The following is a 14849-nucleotide window of genomic DNA, read 5'->3' as shown; positions in this document are numbered from 1 at the left end:
CCAAGAAGGAGGACAAGCGAGATGCGGCCACCAACGCCTTGATCGTAAGCGTGGACGGCATGATGAATAAGAAGGACTCAAGGGAGGAGGAGCGTCGGCTTTCAAGGCGGAGCAAATGGATGCTTTCATGGAGATCCAAAGAAGGTGGCTTGATCTTGACGCCAAGAAGCAAGCCAAGATGTTCGAGCTCGAGGCGGAGAAGCAAGCCAAGATGCTAGAGATCGAGGCCGCCAACGCAAAGACAAAGGCGAAAGAAGTGGCTCTTGCAAGCATGATGACCGTGGTGGAGATCATGAAGGTGGATCTCAACACCTTGTCACCAAGGAAGAGGCCGTGGTTTGAGAAGATGTAGGCCGACATGTTCAAGTTCGAGGACGAGTGATCTATGGCGTCGAGGGCCATCTTTTTGTATGCCGGCAGGTGTTTCGGCATGACTACGGGAGCCGCGATGGCGTGGTCGAACTCAAGTCCCACAATTTTTTGTGTGCTGGCATGTGTGTCGGCCGGCTAGCGAGTGCGCCGGCATGAACTGTGGTATTTTCTGAAGCCGACATTGTATGCCGGCGCTGGCATGGTACCGGTATGAGACATGGCCGCTGGCATGATCGGCCGTGGGCCTTTTTTATTTAAAAATTGAATCTGGACATGAAATGAATCGACGCGTTGGGCGCATTGCCGACCCAAATGCAAAACTGGACGGACGCCCGGTAGACGGCCGACCCAAACAGACAAAAAGCGGACAAATGCACCGTTCGTTTGGGTCGCCCCATTAAAATTGCTCTTACAATTTAAAAGGTGAAAACCATGAGTAGAGCTACAATTCGGAGTTAGTAATAATGGCCAGTGGAGCAGTGATGACTTATTTTCCTTGCGAATCTTTATGGTAGGAATAGTATGACTTCTTGGCGCATGTCTCCCGTGATTTCCCTTTCGAAACAAAAATGAATGCACATTTGTTATTCTTTGTCTAAGTGCATGGCTAATAATATAGCCAGCTACTCCTGGCTATATGATAGTATTGCCACATCACATATAGTTAAACTTATAGTTAGCTAGTACAATAACTTGATATAAATATGCACTGTTCGGCTGTTAACTATTTCTTTCATTTCAAATTAGTTGACTTGAATTTGTCTAAATACGGATGTATCTATACTTGTTTAGTGTCTAGATACATTCGTGTCTAGATAAATATGGACCAAGTAATTTGGAACGGAGGGTAGTAACCCGTTTCTTTTCTCTCTTTTCCAACTAAGCAAATATATAATATTTAATGTTTTACAGCCTGCCTATATACATTATTAAACTCGCTCTAAGTATCTGCCGGTGCTAAACGTGTGTGAAACCCAATTAGCCCACTCCACCAAAGCAATCTGAAAGAATCTTTTTTACCCCATAAGGCACAAGAACATATTAACCCCAACGACCACGCACAGGAACATACTACTTTTACAAACTTACGACCAAGATAGTAGTACTAGTACAGCACCAAACACCAACCAACCCCCGAAAGGCTGAAACAAGTAGCAACAGAAGAGGAAAAGGGTAGGGAAGCCTTCCACGCACGGCGGCATGGTGTTCGACGCGGCCGCCGGCAGCGGCGCCGGGTCGCCGGCGGCGGCGCCGAAGGGCCCGCTCCGCGTCATCTTCACGCCGTGGTTCGCGCGGCAGGTCGCCGTGGGGCGGTGGTTCACGGTGTTCGCGAGCTTCGCCATCCTCACGGCGTCGGGGGCGACCTACATCTTCAGCATCTACTCCAAGACGCTCAAGTCGTCGCTGGGGTACAACCAGCAGACGCTCAACACCATCTCCTTCTTCAAGGACCTCGGCGCCAACCTCGGCGTCTTCTCCGGGCTCATCAACGAGGTCACGCCCCCGTGGGTCGTGCTCGCCATTGGCGCCGCCATGAACCTCGTCGGCTACCTCATGGTCTACCTCGCCGTCGACGGCCGCACCGCCCGCCCGCCCGTCTGGCTCGTCTGCCTCTACATCTTCATCGGCGCCAACTCGCAGTCCTTCGCCAACACCGGCGCGCTCGTCACCTGCGTCAAGAACTTCCCGGAGAGCCGCGGCATCGTGCTCGGGATACTCAAGGGCTTCGTCGGCCTCAGCGGCGCCGTCTACACGCAGCTCTACCTCGCCTTCTACGGCGACGACACCAAGTCGCTCATCCTCCTCATCGCGTGGCTGCCGGCGGCCATCTCCGTCGTGTTCGTGCACACCATACGGATCATGCCGTACCCGCGCCGCCGCGGCGGGCAGGAGACCAGCGGCGACCCCTTCTTCTGCTTCCTCTACATCTCCATCGCGCTCGCCTGCTACCTGCTCGTCATGATCGTCGTGCAGAAGCAGTTTACCTTCTCCCACGGAGCCTACTCCATCGCCGCCGCAGCGCTGCTCATCGTCCTCTTCCTCCCGCTCTGCGTGGTCATCAAGCAGGAGTACAAGATTTACCGCGAGCGCGAACTGGAGGCCGCCCTCCTCGCCAACGACCCGCCGCCAACCATCACGGTGGCTGGCGAGCCAGCACAGGTCGAAATGTCCACCGGCGCCAAAGCAGAGCAGCAGGCATCGTCGGAGCAGCCGCCGCCCTCTTCGTGCTCTTTCGGCGGGTGCGTGAAGAACATGTTCCGGCCGCCGGCGAGGGGGGAGGACTACACGATCCTGCAGGCGCTGGTGAGCGTGGACATGCTGGTGCTGTTCGTGGCGACCATCTGCGGCGTCGGCGGCACGCTGACGGCGATCGACAACATGGGCCAGATCGGGCAGTCGCTGGGGTACCCGGCCAAGAGCATCAACACCTTCGTGTCCCTCATCAGCATCTGGAACTACGCCGGCCGCGTCACGTCAGGCTTCGCCTCGGAGGTCTTGCTGGAGCGGTACAAGTTCCCCCGCACGCTGATGCTCACCGGCGTGCTCCTGCTCGCCTGCGCCGGGCACGTCCTGATCGCGCTCGGCGTGCCGCAGTCGCTCTACGTGGCGTCCGTGATCATCGGGTTCTGCTTCGGCGCGCAGTGGCCGCTCGTGTTCGCCATCATCTCCGAGGTGTTCGGGCTCAAGTACTACTCCACGCTCTACAACTTCGGCGGCATGGCCAGCCCCGTGGGGTCCTACATCCTGAACGTGCTGGTGGCCGGGAGGCTCTACGACGCGGAGGCCGACAAGCAGCCCGGCGGCGGGTTCACGGCGGGAGGCGGGCGCGACAAGGTGTGCCTGGGGGTGGAGTGCTTCAAGCGGTCGTTCCTGATCATCGCGGCGGCCACCGTGTTCGGCGCGCTGGTGTCGCTGGTGCTGGTGTGGAGGACGTGGAGCTTCTACAAGGGGGACATCTACGCGAGGTTCCGGGACGGCGCCGGCGAGAGACACGACGGCCGCCTGCCCGTCGGCCAAGGCCGGAAGCCGGCGGAGGAGGAGTCATCCCCAGTCAATGCCACAAAGGTGGAAGCTCAGAAGGCTTTGCAGGCTTGACCGGGTCAACTCTGAAGCAGCAACCTAACACCGCGACTCATGAGGTGGAGTGGTCAAAAAGGAACTTATACGTATGTTGGCGTTTTCTTTTCTATATACGTATTTGGCTACGTACGTGTTACTTTTTTTTTCTTGAGCGACAGTGAGGAGATGTATCTTGTGCGGCTGACATGGCGCATATTAAAGGGCAAGAGAAGGACGCCGTAGCACGGCCGGTAGGGGGTCGGGTGCCTGGTCCTGCTTCATGCCAGCTGGTCACTGACACACGTCCATGCTTGTCGCGTTGCACTGCACCAAGTCCGGAACGCGTCATTGACCACAACAACTTCTAGATACCGTATGAGTCAAGTCTTTCTTTACCCTCTTGCAATGAGATTGAAGAAAAAACATTCTTCCCTTGATCTTGGTCAGTGAGCTCCTGAATTCGCCTCCTCTTTGTCAGCCGCTTCGCCGGCCGGCGGCGGGAGGGCATCCTCGCCTCTCGGCTTCGGCTAGTAGATAGGTTAAGATTTTTAATCTCTCAAGGCGAAGAACGATAATGACGATGTTTTTTTTAATTAGTTATTTGGACTTGTCCTCCTCAAATTTGTTTGTCGGGGCAGATTAAAGAGAGCTCTAACGTAGATTCTTGTCAGCTCTGAGAGGTTAGGATTTCTTACCGTGCGTATGCGGCCGCGAGATTTGGTATCACGTTCTTCGGATCAATTCAAGGGATCAATGACGACGATTGCAACTCCATGGCGTTGTTACTTAGGGGCACATGCAGAAAGACTTTATGTTTGTTATCGACAAGGTCATGTCAACTTCTGTATGGGAGCAGCGACAACGACGCGTCGATGGCTCGTTCTGATGGTGGCAATGGTTGTTTGGTTCAATATGGAGAAGCCGCACTCCCAACCGTCCAAGCTACGTATCCGCCTCGAGTACTACCTCAAAGGAACCGGCGCGCGCGACACGCCGTCCTCACCGTCTTCCAAATGCTTCACTAAGGCGGAGGAGTGTCGCCGGGAGCAGCGCTAGATGCAATGCCATTCGCCAAGACCCAGGTGTCACTGCCTAGGGCCTCATGGACATCGCGCTCACGGAAGTTTGGGCCTTTGATCGATCCAAGACCAATGTGGAGTCGGATGCACATCATTGGCATCAGCTGAATGACTGGCTCCTCTGCGTCGGGTTGGCCGAGTCTGAACGCATGATCCGCCTCCAAGTCGAGGACAAGTAGCGCAAGCCGAAGGAGGCAGCTGAGTGCTACAAGCGGTATGCGACGGTCAAGGAGGAATGTCGCGACGCTTGGTGAGCTTTCCACCATTAGCATGCCAGTGACCTCGAAGGCCATGCCCACGAGGTCACCATCCGCTATTTGGACTAGTTTCATTTAGTCCATCCCATTTTATAGTTTATTTAAAGTCAAATTTAGGTTGAACTCGTTAAATTTCATTGGGACAATTCCATTTCTCCCACTAACTTGAACCCACACCTGGAATTTACCCCTAATTTTCAAGTATGCTCATATTTACCCTTCTACCGTAAGGTGGTGTTATAAAAATACCCTTCTGCTCCATTTCCATCCGGTCAAAGGCCTTTGACCGTCCACAATACATTTTCTGGACAATTTTTCCCTTCTTCGTGTATGCCACTAATAGCTAGGACCCATCCAAAATAAAAATAAAAAACTCTTCCAAGTCAAACTAGTCAACATTGACTAGGTCAAGAGAGGACTTGGCCCACATGCTAGTGATTCATTAGTTATTTCTTGTAATAATAAGCTATGCTTTTAGCTCTATAATTATATCTATTGCTCAGGAAGGGCCTGCTAGTCAACTATGCACTAAAAAGGATTAGGGCTAATGACAGGGCCCACATGTCTCACCGGCGATTTAAACGGCGGCAACGAGCGCACACACGGCCCTGACTACGGGATGGCTTGGAACACCGACGACGAGCACATGCAGGCAGTTGTTGCTGGGGAACGTAGCATGCAATTTCAAAAAAAATTCTACGCTCACGCAAGATCTATCTAGGAGATGCATAGCAACGAGAAGGGGAGAGTGTGTCCACGTACCCTCGTAGACCGAAAGCGGAAGCGTTTCCTTAACACAGTTGATGTAGTCGAACGTCTTCTCGATCCAACCGATCAAGCACCGAACGTATGGCACCTCCGAGTTCTGCACACGTTTAGTTTGATGACGTCCCTTGAACTCTTGATCCAGCAAAGTGTCGAGGGAGAGCTCCGTCAGCACGACGGCGTGGTGACGGTGATGGTGAAGTGATCCGCGCAGGGCTTCGCCTAAGCACTACGTGAATATGACCGGAGGCGTAAACTGTGGAGGAGGGCGCCACACATGGCTTGGAAGAATTGTGTGTGTTCTAGGCGCCCCCTCCCGACGTATATAAAGCAGGGAGGGGGAGGAGGCCGGCCCTAGGCGCGCCCCACATAGGAGGAGTCCTACTTGTGCTCCTAGTAGGATTCGGCCCCCTTTCCTTTTACCGGAGGGGGAAAGGGGTAAGGAGAGAGAGAGAGGGAGAAGGAACGAGGGGCGCCGCCCCCTCTCCTAGTCCTATTCGGCCTCCTTCCCTGTGGGGGACGCGCCACCCCTTTGTGGGCTAGTGTGTGAGGGAGTCCTGGACTAAGGGGTCCTCAGGTGTCCGGGCTATTGATATGGTCCGGACTGATGGGCCATGAAGATACAAGGCAGAAGACCTTCCCCCGTGTCTGGATGGGACTCTCCTTTGCGTGGATGGCAAGTCTAGCGTCCGGATATGTAATTTCCTTTCTCTATAAACCAACTGCGTACAATCCTAGGCCCCTTCGCTGTCTATATAAACCAGAGGGTTTAGTCCGTAGAGGCTATCAGAATTCATATAGGCTAGACATCTAGGGTTTAGCCATTACGATCTCGAGGTAGATCAACTCTTGTAACCCCTATACTCATCAAATACAATCAAGTAGGACATAGGGTTTTACCTCCATTAAGAGTTCTCGAACCTGGGTAAACACCGTGTCTCCCCTTGCCTCCTGTTACATTCGATCCTCAGATGCACAGTTTGGGACCCCCTACCGGAGATCGGCCGGTTTTGACACCGACATTGGTGCTTTCATTGAGAGTTCAACTGTGCCATCGACAGAAGGATCGATGGCTCATTCGATCATCAACAATGCTACCGTTTCTGAGGAAACTTTCCTCCCCGGCCAGATTTTTGTGTTCAGTGGCTTCGTTCTGCATGCCAACTCGATTGGCCACCTTGAACAGATCGACAGCTACGCCCTTGGTCATCAGATCAGTTTCAGGAATCTAAATTATGTCGCTGATATCCGAGGAGACTTGATCTTCGAAGGGTTCGCGGCCCCGACCACTGCTTTGGCCTTAGATCCGGAGCAAGCTGCCGGGTCCGAAGATGGGAGTTTGAAGCCCGTCAGACTCTCAGCCACGAAACTTACAATCGGGGATCCGGAGGCAATTTTGTCTTCGGGCAGCCCGGAGTCAGGCTGGGTTCCTCCTATCATGGAAAGGCCAGACTCGCCCCTGGACTCTAGCTCTGGACTCTCGAAGCCCGTTCTCAACAAGCGTGGCTAGAAGGCCTTTGCCCTGCCAGCCTCGCGGACTCTCGTTTCCCCGTCCAACACTCGCTCTTAAACGAGGCTCTAGACTTGATGCGGTCCCTCGCCATTACAGAGGAATCGCCTCCGAACTATGCCCGACCTGGACTAGGGGCTGAGAGCAGGGAATTTTATGTCCCACCCACCACCCACTTCATAGCCACCATCAAGGACTTAATCGACATGATGGATTACACCTCTGAAGACATCGACGACATGGATGACGATGCCGGAGACGCACAAGGCCAAGATCCGCCGTTTACCGGATGTTGGACGGCCACCTCCACATACAACGTATATATGGTGGACAAACCCAAAGAGGATGACGGCGAAGGCAGGAAGGATCCGGTTAAGGACAAACCTGCTGAGGCACCATCAAAGTATCGGCGCCAGCGACGCCGCTTAAAATCGCATCATGATAAAGACAGTAATACCAGCACCGGAGACAATAACACTCCAGAGAACTCCAAAGACCCCGAAGCCCCCGCCGAGCCCACATTCGAACATGATGATGTGGATGAGGGGCAAGTTAACCCCTACGATCCGGTCGGGAATGAGGATTCAGAAGATAGTAACTATCTACCGCTCTCCGAGGATGATGTCAACCTCGGCAATGAAGATTTCATCATGCCAGAGGAACCCCTTGAGCAGGAGCGCTTTAAGCTCCAATTAATTTCCACTACAAGAAGCCTTAAAAAGCAGCAGCAACGGCTCCAAGCCGAACATGATACACTCAACGACAGATGGACCCAGGTCCTAGCTGCCGAAGAATATGGCCTACAACGCCCAACAAAGAGTTATCCAAAGCGTCGGCTACTACCACAATTCGACGACGAGGCCTTCGAGCCAATCCCGTCAAAACATGACCGCGCTGATGAACCATCTCGGCCACCACGTGGGCGAGATAAAGCGGCCACCAACGCCGAACACCAACCCGCACCACCTCGCCGTAGGGGCAGAGAGACAGCGGCTCCAGGATAGACCTGCGACCTGTGACAGGACCTGAGCAATAGAGCATGCCAAACCAGATCAATCTATTGATCAAGGGGGCGCGCCCCAACACGAGAAGACGACCGTCAAGCTTGGCGCGATAGGCATAACTTCACCAGGGCCGAACACTGCATACGGATGTCATCCGGACTCCGTCGTGATGTTGCCCAATACAGAGGCGCCGCACACCCCTTATGCTTTACCGACGAGGTAATGTAGCACCAGTTCCCAGAAGGATTTAAACCCATAAACATCGAATCATACGACGGCATGACAGATCCCGCGGTATGGATTGAAGATTTCCCTCTCCATATCCACTTGGCCCACGGTGATGATCTTCACGCCATCAAATACCTTCCCTTAAAGCTGAAAGGACCAGCACGACACTAGCTAAATAGCTGAAGGAAATATGTCCAAGAGGCAATAATAAAGTTGTTATTTATATTTCCTTATACCATGATAAATGTTTATTATTCATGCTAGAATTGTATTAACCGGAAACTTAGTACATGTGTGAATACATAGACAAACTGAGTGTCACTATTATGCCTCTACTTGACTAGCTCGTTAACCAAAGATGGTTAAGTTTCCTAGCCATGGAAAAAGAGTTGTCATTTGATTAACGGGATCACATCATTAGAGAATGATGTGGTTGACTTGACCCATCCGTTAGCTTAGCATGATGATCGTTTAGTTTGTTGCTACTGCTTTCTTCATGACTTATACATGTTCCTCTGACTATGAGATTATGCAACTCCCGAATACCGGAGGAACACTTTCTATGCTACCAAACGTCACAACGTAACTGGGTGATTATAAAGGTGCTCTACAGGTGTCTCCGATGGTACTTGTTGAGTTGGCTGATAACCCACAAGTATAGGGGATCGCAACAGTTTTCGAGGGTAGAGTATTCAACCCAAATTTATTGATTCGACACAAGGGGAGCCAAAGAATATTCTCAAGTATTAGCAGCTGAGTTGTCAATTCAACCACACCTGGAAAATTAATATCTGCAGCAAAGTGTTTAGTAACAAAGTAATATGATAGTAGTGGTAACGGTAGCAAAAGGTAACGATAACAAAAGTAATGTTTTTGGTATTTTGTAGTGGTTGTAACAATAGCAACGGAAAAGTAAATAAGCAAAGAACAATATATGGAAAGCTCGTAGGCAATGGATCGGTGATAGAGAATTATGCTGGATGCGGTTCATCATGTAACAGTCATAACCTAGGGTGACTCAAAACTAGCTCCAATTCATCAATGTAATGTAGGCATGTATTCCGAATATAGTCATACGTGCTTATGGAAAAGAACTTGCATGACATCTTTTGTCCTACCCTCCCGTGGCAGCGGGGTCCTAGTGGAAACTAAGGGATATTAAGGCCTCCTTTTAATAGAGTACCAGACCAAAGCATTAACATATAGTGAATACATGAACTCTTCAAACTACGGTCATCACTGGGAGTGGTCCCGATTATTGCCACTTCGGGGTTGTCGGATCATAGCACATAGTAGGTGACTATAGACTTGAAAGATAGGATCAAGAACTCTCATATATTGATGAAAACATAATGGGTTCAGATCTGAAATCATGGCACTCGGGCCCTAGTGACAAGCATTAAACATAGCAAAGTCATAGTAACATCAATCTCAGAACATAGTGCATACTAGGGATCAAACTCTAACAAAACTAACTCGATTACATGATAAATCTCATCCAACCCATCACCATCCAGCAAGCCTACGATGGAATTACTCACGCACGACGGTGAGCATCATGAAATTGGTGATGGAGGATGGTTGATGATGACGATGGCGACGGATTCCCCTCTCCGGAGCCCCGAACGGACTCCAGATCAGCCCTCCCGAGAGGTTTTAGGGCTTGGCGGCGGCTCCATATCGTAAAACGCGACGAATCCTTCTCTCCTATTTTTTCTCCCCGAACACGAATATATAGAGTTGGAGTTGAGGCCGGAGGAGCTCCAGGGGGCCCACGAGGTAGGGGGCGCGCCCCCCACCCTCGTGGCTAGGGTGTGGGCCCCCTGGTCTTCATCTTTTGCAAGGATTTTTCATTATTTCCAAAAAGACATTCCGTGAAGTTTCAGGTCATCCCGAGAACTTTTGTTTCTGCACATAAATAACACCATGGCAATTCTGCTGAAAACAGCGTTTGTCCGGGTTAGTTCCATTCAAATCATGCAAGTTAGAGTCCAAAACAAGGGCAAAAGTGTTTGGAAAAGTAGATATGACGGAGATGTATCAACTCCCCCAAGCTTAAACCTTTGCTTGTCCTCAAGCAATTCAGTTGATAATCTGAAAGTGATAAAGAAAAACTTTTACAAACTCTATTTGCTCTTGTTGTTGTAAATATGTAAAGCCAGCATTGAAGTTTTCAGCAAAGATTATGAACTAACCATATTCACAATAACATTTAGGTCTCATGTTTACTCATATCAATGGCATAATCAACTAGTGAGCAATAATAATAAATCTCGGATGACAACACTTTCTCAAAACAATCATAATATGATATAACAAGATGGTATCTCGCCAGCCCTTTCTGAGACCGTAAAACATAAATGCAGAGCACCTTTAAAGATCAAGGACTGACTAGACATTATAATTCATGGTAAAAGAGATCCAGTCAAGTCATACTCAATGTAAACTAATAGTAATGAATGCAAATGACAGTGGTGCTCTCCAACTAGTGCTTTTTATAAGAGGATGACTCAACATGAAAGTAAATAGATAGGCCCTTCATAGAGGGAAGGAGGGATTCGTAGAGGTGCCAGAGCTCGGTTTTGAAATAGAGATGAATAATATTTTGAGCGGTATACTTTCATTGTCAACATAACAACAAAGAGATGGCGATATCTTCCATGCTACACACATTATAGGCGATTCCCAAACAGAATGGTAAAGTTTATACTCCCCCTCCACCAACAAGCATCAATCCATGGCTTGCTCGAAACAACGAGTGCCTCCAACTAACAAGAGTCCCAGGGGGAGTTTTGTTTGCAATTATTTTGATTTAGTTTGCATAAAGCATGGGATTGGGCATCCCGGTGACCAGCCATTTTCTCGTGAGTGAGGAGCGAAGTCCACTCCTCTTGAGAATAACCCGCCTAACATGTAAGATACAGACAGCCCTAGTTGATACATGAGCTATTCGAGCATACAAAACAGAATATTTATTTGAAGGTTTAGAGTTTGGCACATACAAATTTACTTGGAACGGCAGGTAGATACCGTATATAGGTAGGTATGGTGAACTCATATGGAACAACTTTGGGGTTTATGGAGTTGGGTGCACAAGCAGTATTCCCGCTTAGTACAGGTGAAGGCTAGAAAAAGACTGGGAAGCGACCAGCTAGAGAGCGACAACAGTCATGAACATGCATTAAAATTAATCAACACCGAATGCAAGCATGAGTAGGATATAATGCACCATGAACATAAATATCGTAGAGGCTATGTTGATTTTGTTTCAACTACATGCGTGAACATGTGCCAAGTCAAGCCACTCGAATCGTTCAAAAGAGGATGCCACCCTATCATACCACATCACAACCATTTTAATAGCATGTTGGCACGCAAGATAAACCATTATAAGCTCCTAGCTAATCAAGCATGGCACAAGAAACTATGATCTCTAGTTGTCATTGCAAACATGTTTATTCATAATAGGCTAAATCAGGAACGATGAACTAATCAATTTACAAAAACAAGAGAGGTCGAGTTCATACCAACTTTTCTCATCTCAATCAGTACATCATATATCGTCATAATTTCCTTTCACTTGCACGACCGAACGATGTGGATAATAATAATAGTGCACGTGCATTGGACTAAGCTGGAATCTGCAAGCATTCAATAAACATGAGAAGACAAGGCAATATGGGATCTTTTGTCCAATCAACAATAATGCATATAAGAGCCACTTCAACAATTTAATCATGGTCTTCTCCTATTGACCCCCAAAGAAAAGAAAAGAAATAAAACTATTTACACGGGAAAGCTCCCAACAAGCAAAAGAAGAACAGGAAATCCTTTTGGGTTTTCTTCTTAATTACTACTACAAGCATGGAAAATAAACTAATTAAAAGCTACAACTAATTTTTTGGGTTTTTCTTAAGGCTTATTAAACACACAAGAAGAAAGCATAAAAAGGAAAATAAACTAGCATGGATATTACAATAAAAAAGTATGAGCACCGACATCTAGCAATGAGTGTGTGAACATGAATATAATGTTGGTGAGAAATACATACCCCCCAAGCTTAGGATTTTGGCCTAAGTTGGTCTATGGCTACGGTTGGCCTGGTGGATATCCATAGTAATAATTGGGGTCGTACTGCGAAGAAGAAGACTCCGATTGCCACTGGTTGGCAATCATCTCCGGATCCCACTGGTAATTAGACTGTCGTGGAGGATCAACTTGTGGTTCCAACTCTGGCTCTGTGGCTGCTGTAGGGTTTCGGTAAGCGTGAATGTCCTCCAGCGAGACGAGGTACCAGCCTGTAGAGAAATCAAACAAGGAAGGAGCAGGCAAGGTGATAGTCTTAGGATGATGTTTATCAAAGAACAATTTGTATTTTAGCTCCCCTTCCCTATTCTTTATAATAAAATCATGAGCTACCATACTCTTATAATCTAAATAAACAGTAGGCAGCACTTTTTCTTCTTTTTCATAGTGCCTAATGGGTATGTTATAGTGTGCAGCAAGGCGTGAAGCATAGATACCACCAAAGATGGGGCCCTTTGTACGGTTCAGACTTAACCGTTTAGCAATAATACCGCCCATACTAACAGAGTCGTCATGGAATAAACCATGGAACAAAATAAAAATATCAGGAACACTAAGGTTTCCACAGTTTTCGCGACCAATTAAGCAACGACTAGCAAATATTGCAAAGTAGCGTAAAACAGGAAAATGTATGCTAGTGATTCTTGCATCGGAAACCTTCCTAGTTTCCCCTACAGTGATAGTGTCAATAAACCCATCCACGTCTTTACGATGTGGTTCCTCTAAGCTACCCTTGAAAGGTGTTTTGCAAACCCTGCAAAATTCATATAGTGACATCTTCTTAAGCACATCATATAAAGGAAGCTCTACTGAAGGAGGTGATTCCCTAGGATAATAGTAGAAGTTTTGCACAAAAGTATTGGTGAGTAAGAGATACTGTTCGCGTTGGTCGCGGAGGAAGTCGGTGAGGCTTGCATTCTTAGACAATTCATAAAAATCCTCATAAATCCCGGCTGCTCTCAAGAAATCATCGGAGGGCCATTCACACGGCCTAACCTCCATGGTGCGAGGCAGATTATATTTGGGCTTCTTTGCTTCTTCATTTTGCTTTTCCTTCGAGCTTCGGCTCGATGAGCCCCTCAAAAATCTCTTAATTATTTTCTGAAAAATTCTGAAATTTTTAGTAACTTCAAAATAAAAGTAAACCAAGATCAACAAAATTGATAGCAACTACTCCTACAAGTGCCTAGAGCCTATATCATGCATCAAAACTACTTGGAACCATATAAATTTGACATGCAAGCTCAAGAATAGGGTCACCTAGGTAGCACAAAATTGCAATGAATAAAGCACTAGAACAAAAACTAATTGGACCAATGGGGGAGTCACATACCAAGGAACAATCCCCCCAAGCAGTTTTGTGAGAGGTGCTTTGAGCAAGGAGATCGATAATGGCAGCAAAATCAGCTTGGACTCGGGTTTGAACTGGATAATCGTGTTTGTGGGAGGAAGAAGGAGTGTGTGGGTGCATGAATAAGTGGAGGAGACCCACCGTGGGCCCACGAGGCAGGGGGGCGCACCCAGGGGGTAGGGTGCGCCCTCCACCCTCGTGGCCAGGTGGATGCCCCCCATACTGTGTTCTCAGTGCCAAATATTCTCAAATATTCCAGAAAAAATCATATTTAAATTTCAGGGCATTTGGAGAACTTTTATTTTCGGGGTATTTTTTATATTACACGGATAATTCAGATAACAGACAAAAAATATTATTTTTATTTTATTTAAAATAAATAACAGAAAGTAAAAGGAGGGTACAGAAGGTTGTGCCTTCTAGTTTCATCCATCTCATGCTCATCAAAAGGAATCCACTAACAAGGTTGATCAAGTCTTGTTAACGAACTCATTCCGAATAACATGGAACCGGAGAAATTTCGAATAGCACCATGTTACCTCAACGGGGATATGCACATCCCCAATAATAAGACTATCATATTTCTTCTTGACAGTAGGAAGAGGAAATTCAAAACCTCCAAATATAATCGATGGAATTTTTCCAATAGAGTTGATACTATGAACTTGAGGTTGTTTCTTCGGAAAGTATACCGTATGCTCATTACCATTGACATGAAAAGTGACATTGCCTTTGTTGCAATCAATAACAGCCCCTGCAGTATTCAAAAAGGGTCTTCCAAGAATAATAGACATACTATCGTCCTCGGGAATATCAAGAATAACAAAGTCTGTTAAAATAGTAACGTTTGCAACCACAACAGGCACATCCTTACAAATACCGACCGGTATAGCAGTTGATTTATCAACCATTTGCAAAGATATTTCAGTAGGTGTCAACTTATTCCAATCAAGTCTACGATATAAAGAGAGAGGCCTAATACTAACACTGGCTCCAAGATCACACAACGCAGTTTTAACATAGTTTCTTTTAATGGAGCATGATATAGTAGGTACTCCTGGATCTGCAAGTTTCTTTGGTATTCCACCTTTAAAAGTATAATTAGCAAGCATGGTGGAAATTTCAGCTTCCGGTATC

At 47.8% G+C, this 14849-nt stretch overlaps 1 protein-coding gene across 1 annotated transcript; it reads left to right on the top strand.

The window, feature by feature from the left end:
• The first annotated feature begins 1498 nt into the window (after positions 1–1498).
• Positions 1499–3589, top strand: LOC119269562 (protein NUCLEAR FUSION DEFECTIVE 4-like). Its single transcript, XM_037551418.1, has one exon. It carries the CDS (start codon positions 1573–1575, stop codon positions 3466–3468), a length of 1896 nt encoding a protein of 631 aa, XP_037407315.1. The 5' UTR covers positions 1499–1572; the 3' UTR covers positions 3469–3589.
• Positions 3590–14849: the final 11260 nt, after the last annotated feature.

Source organism: Triticum dicoccoides, chromosome 3A (assembly GCF_002162155.2).
Source record: "Triticum dicoccoides isolate Atlit2015 ecotype Zavitan chromosome 3A, WEW_v2.0, whole genome shotgun sequence".
Taxonomy (NCBI): domain Eukaryota; kingdom Viridiplantae; phylum Streptophyta; class Magnoliopsida; order Poales; family Poaceae; genus Triticum; species Triticum dicoccoides.
The sequence above is the reverse complement of the archived record's forward strand: the minus strand, read 5'-3'. Positions and strand labels throughout refer to the sequence as shown.

Excerpts from the sequence above, each read along its gene's own strand:
- LOC119269562 (XM_037551418.1), top strand. The coding sequence starts at position 1,573 with ATGGTGTTCGACGCGGCCGCCGGCAGCGGCGCCGGGTCGCCGGCGGCG.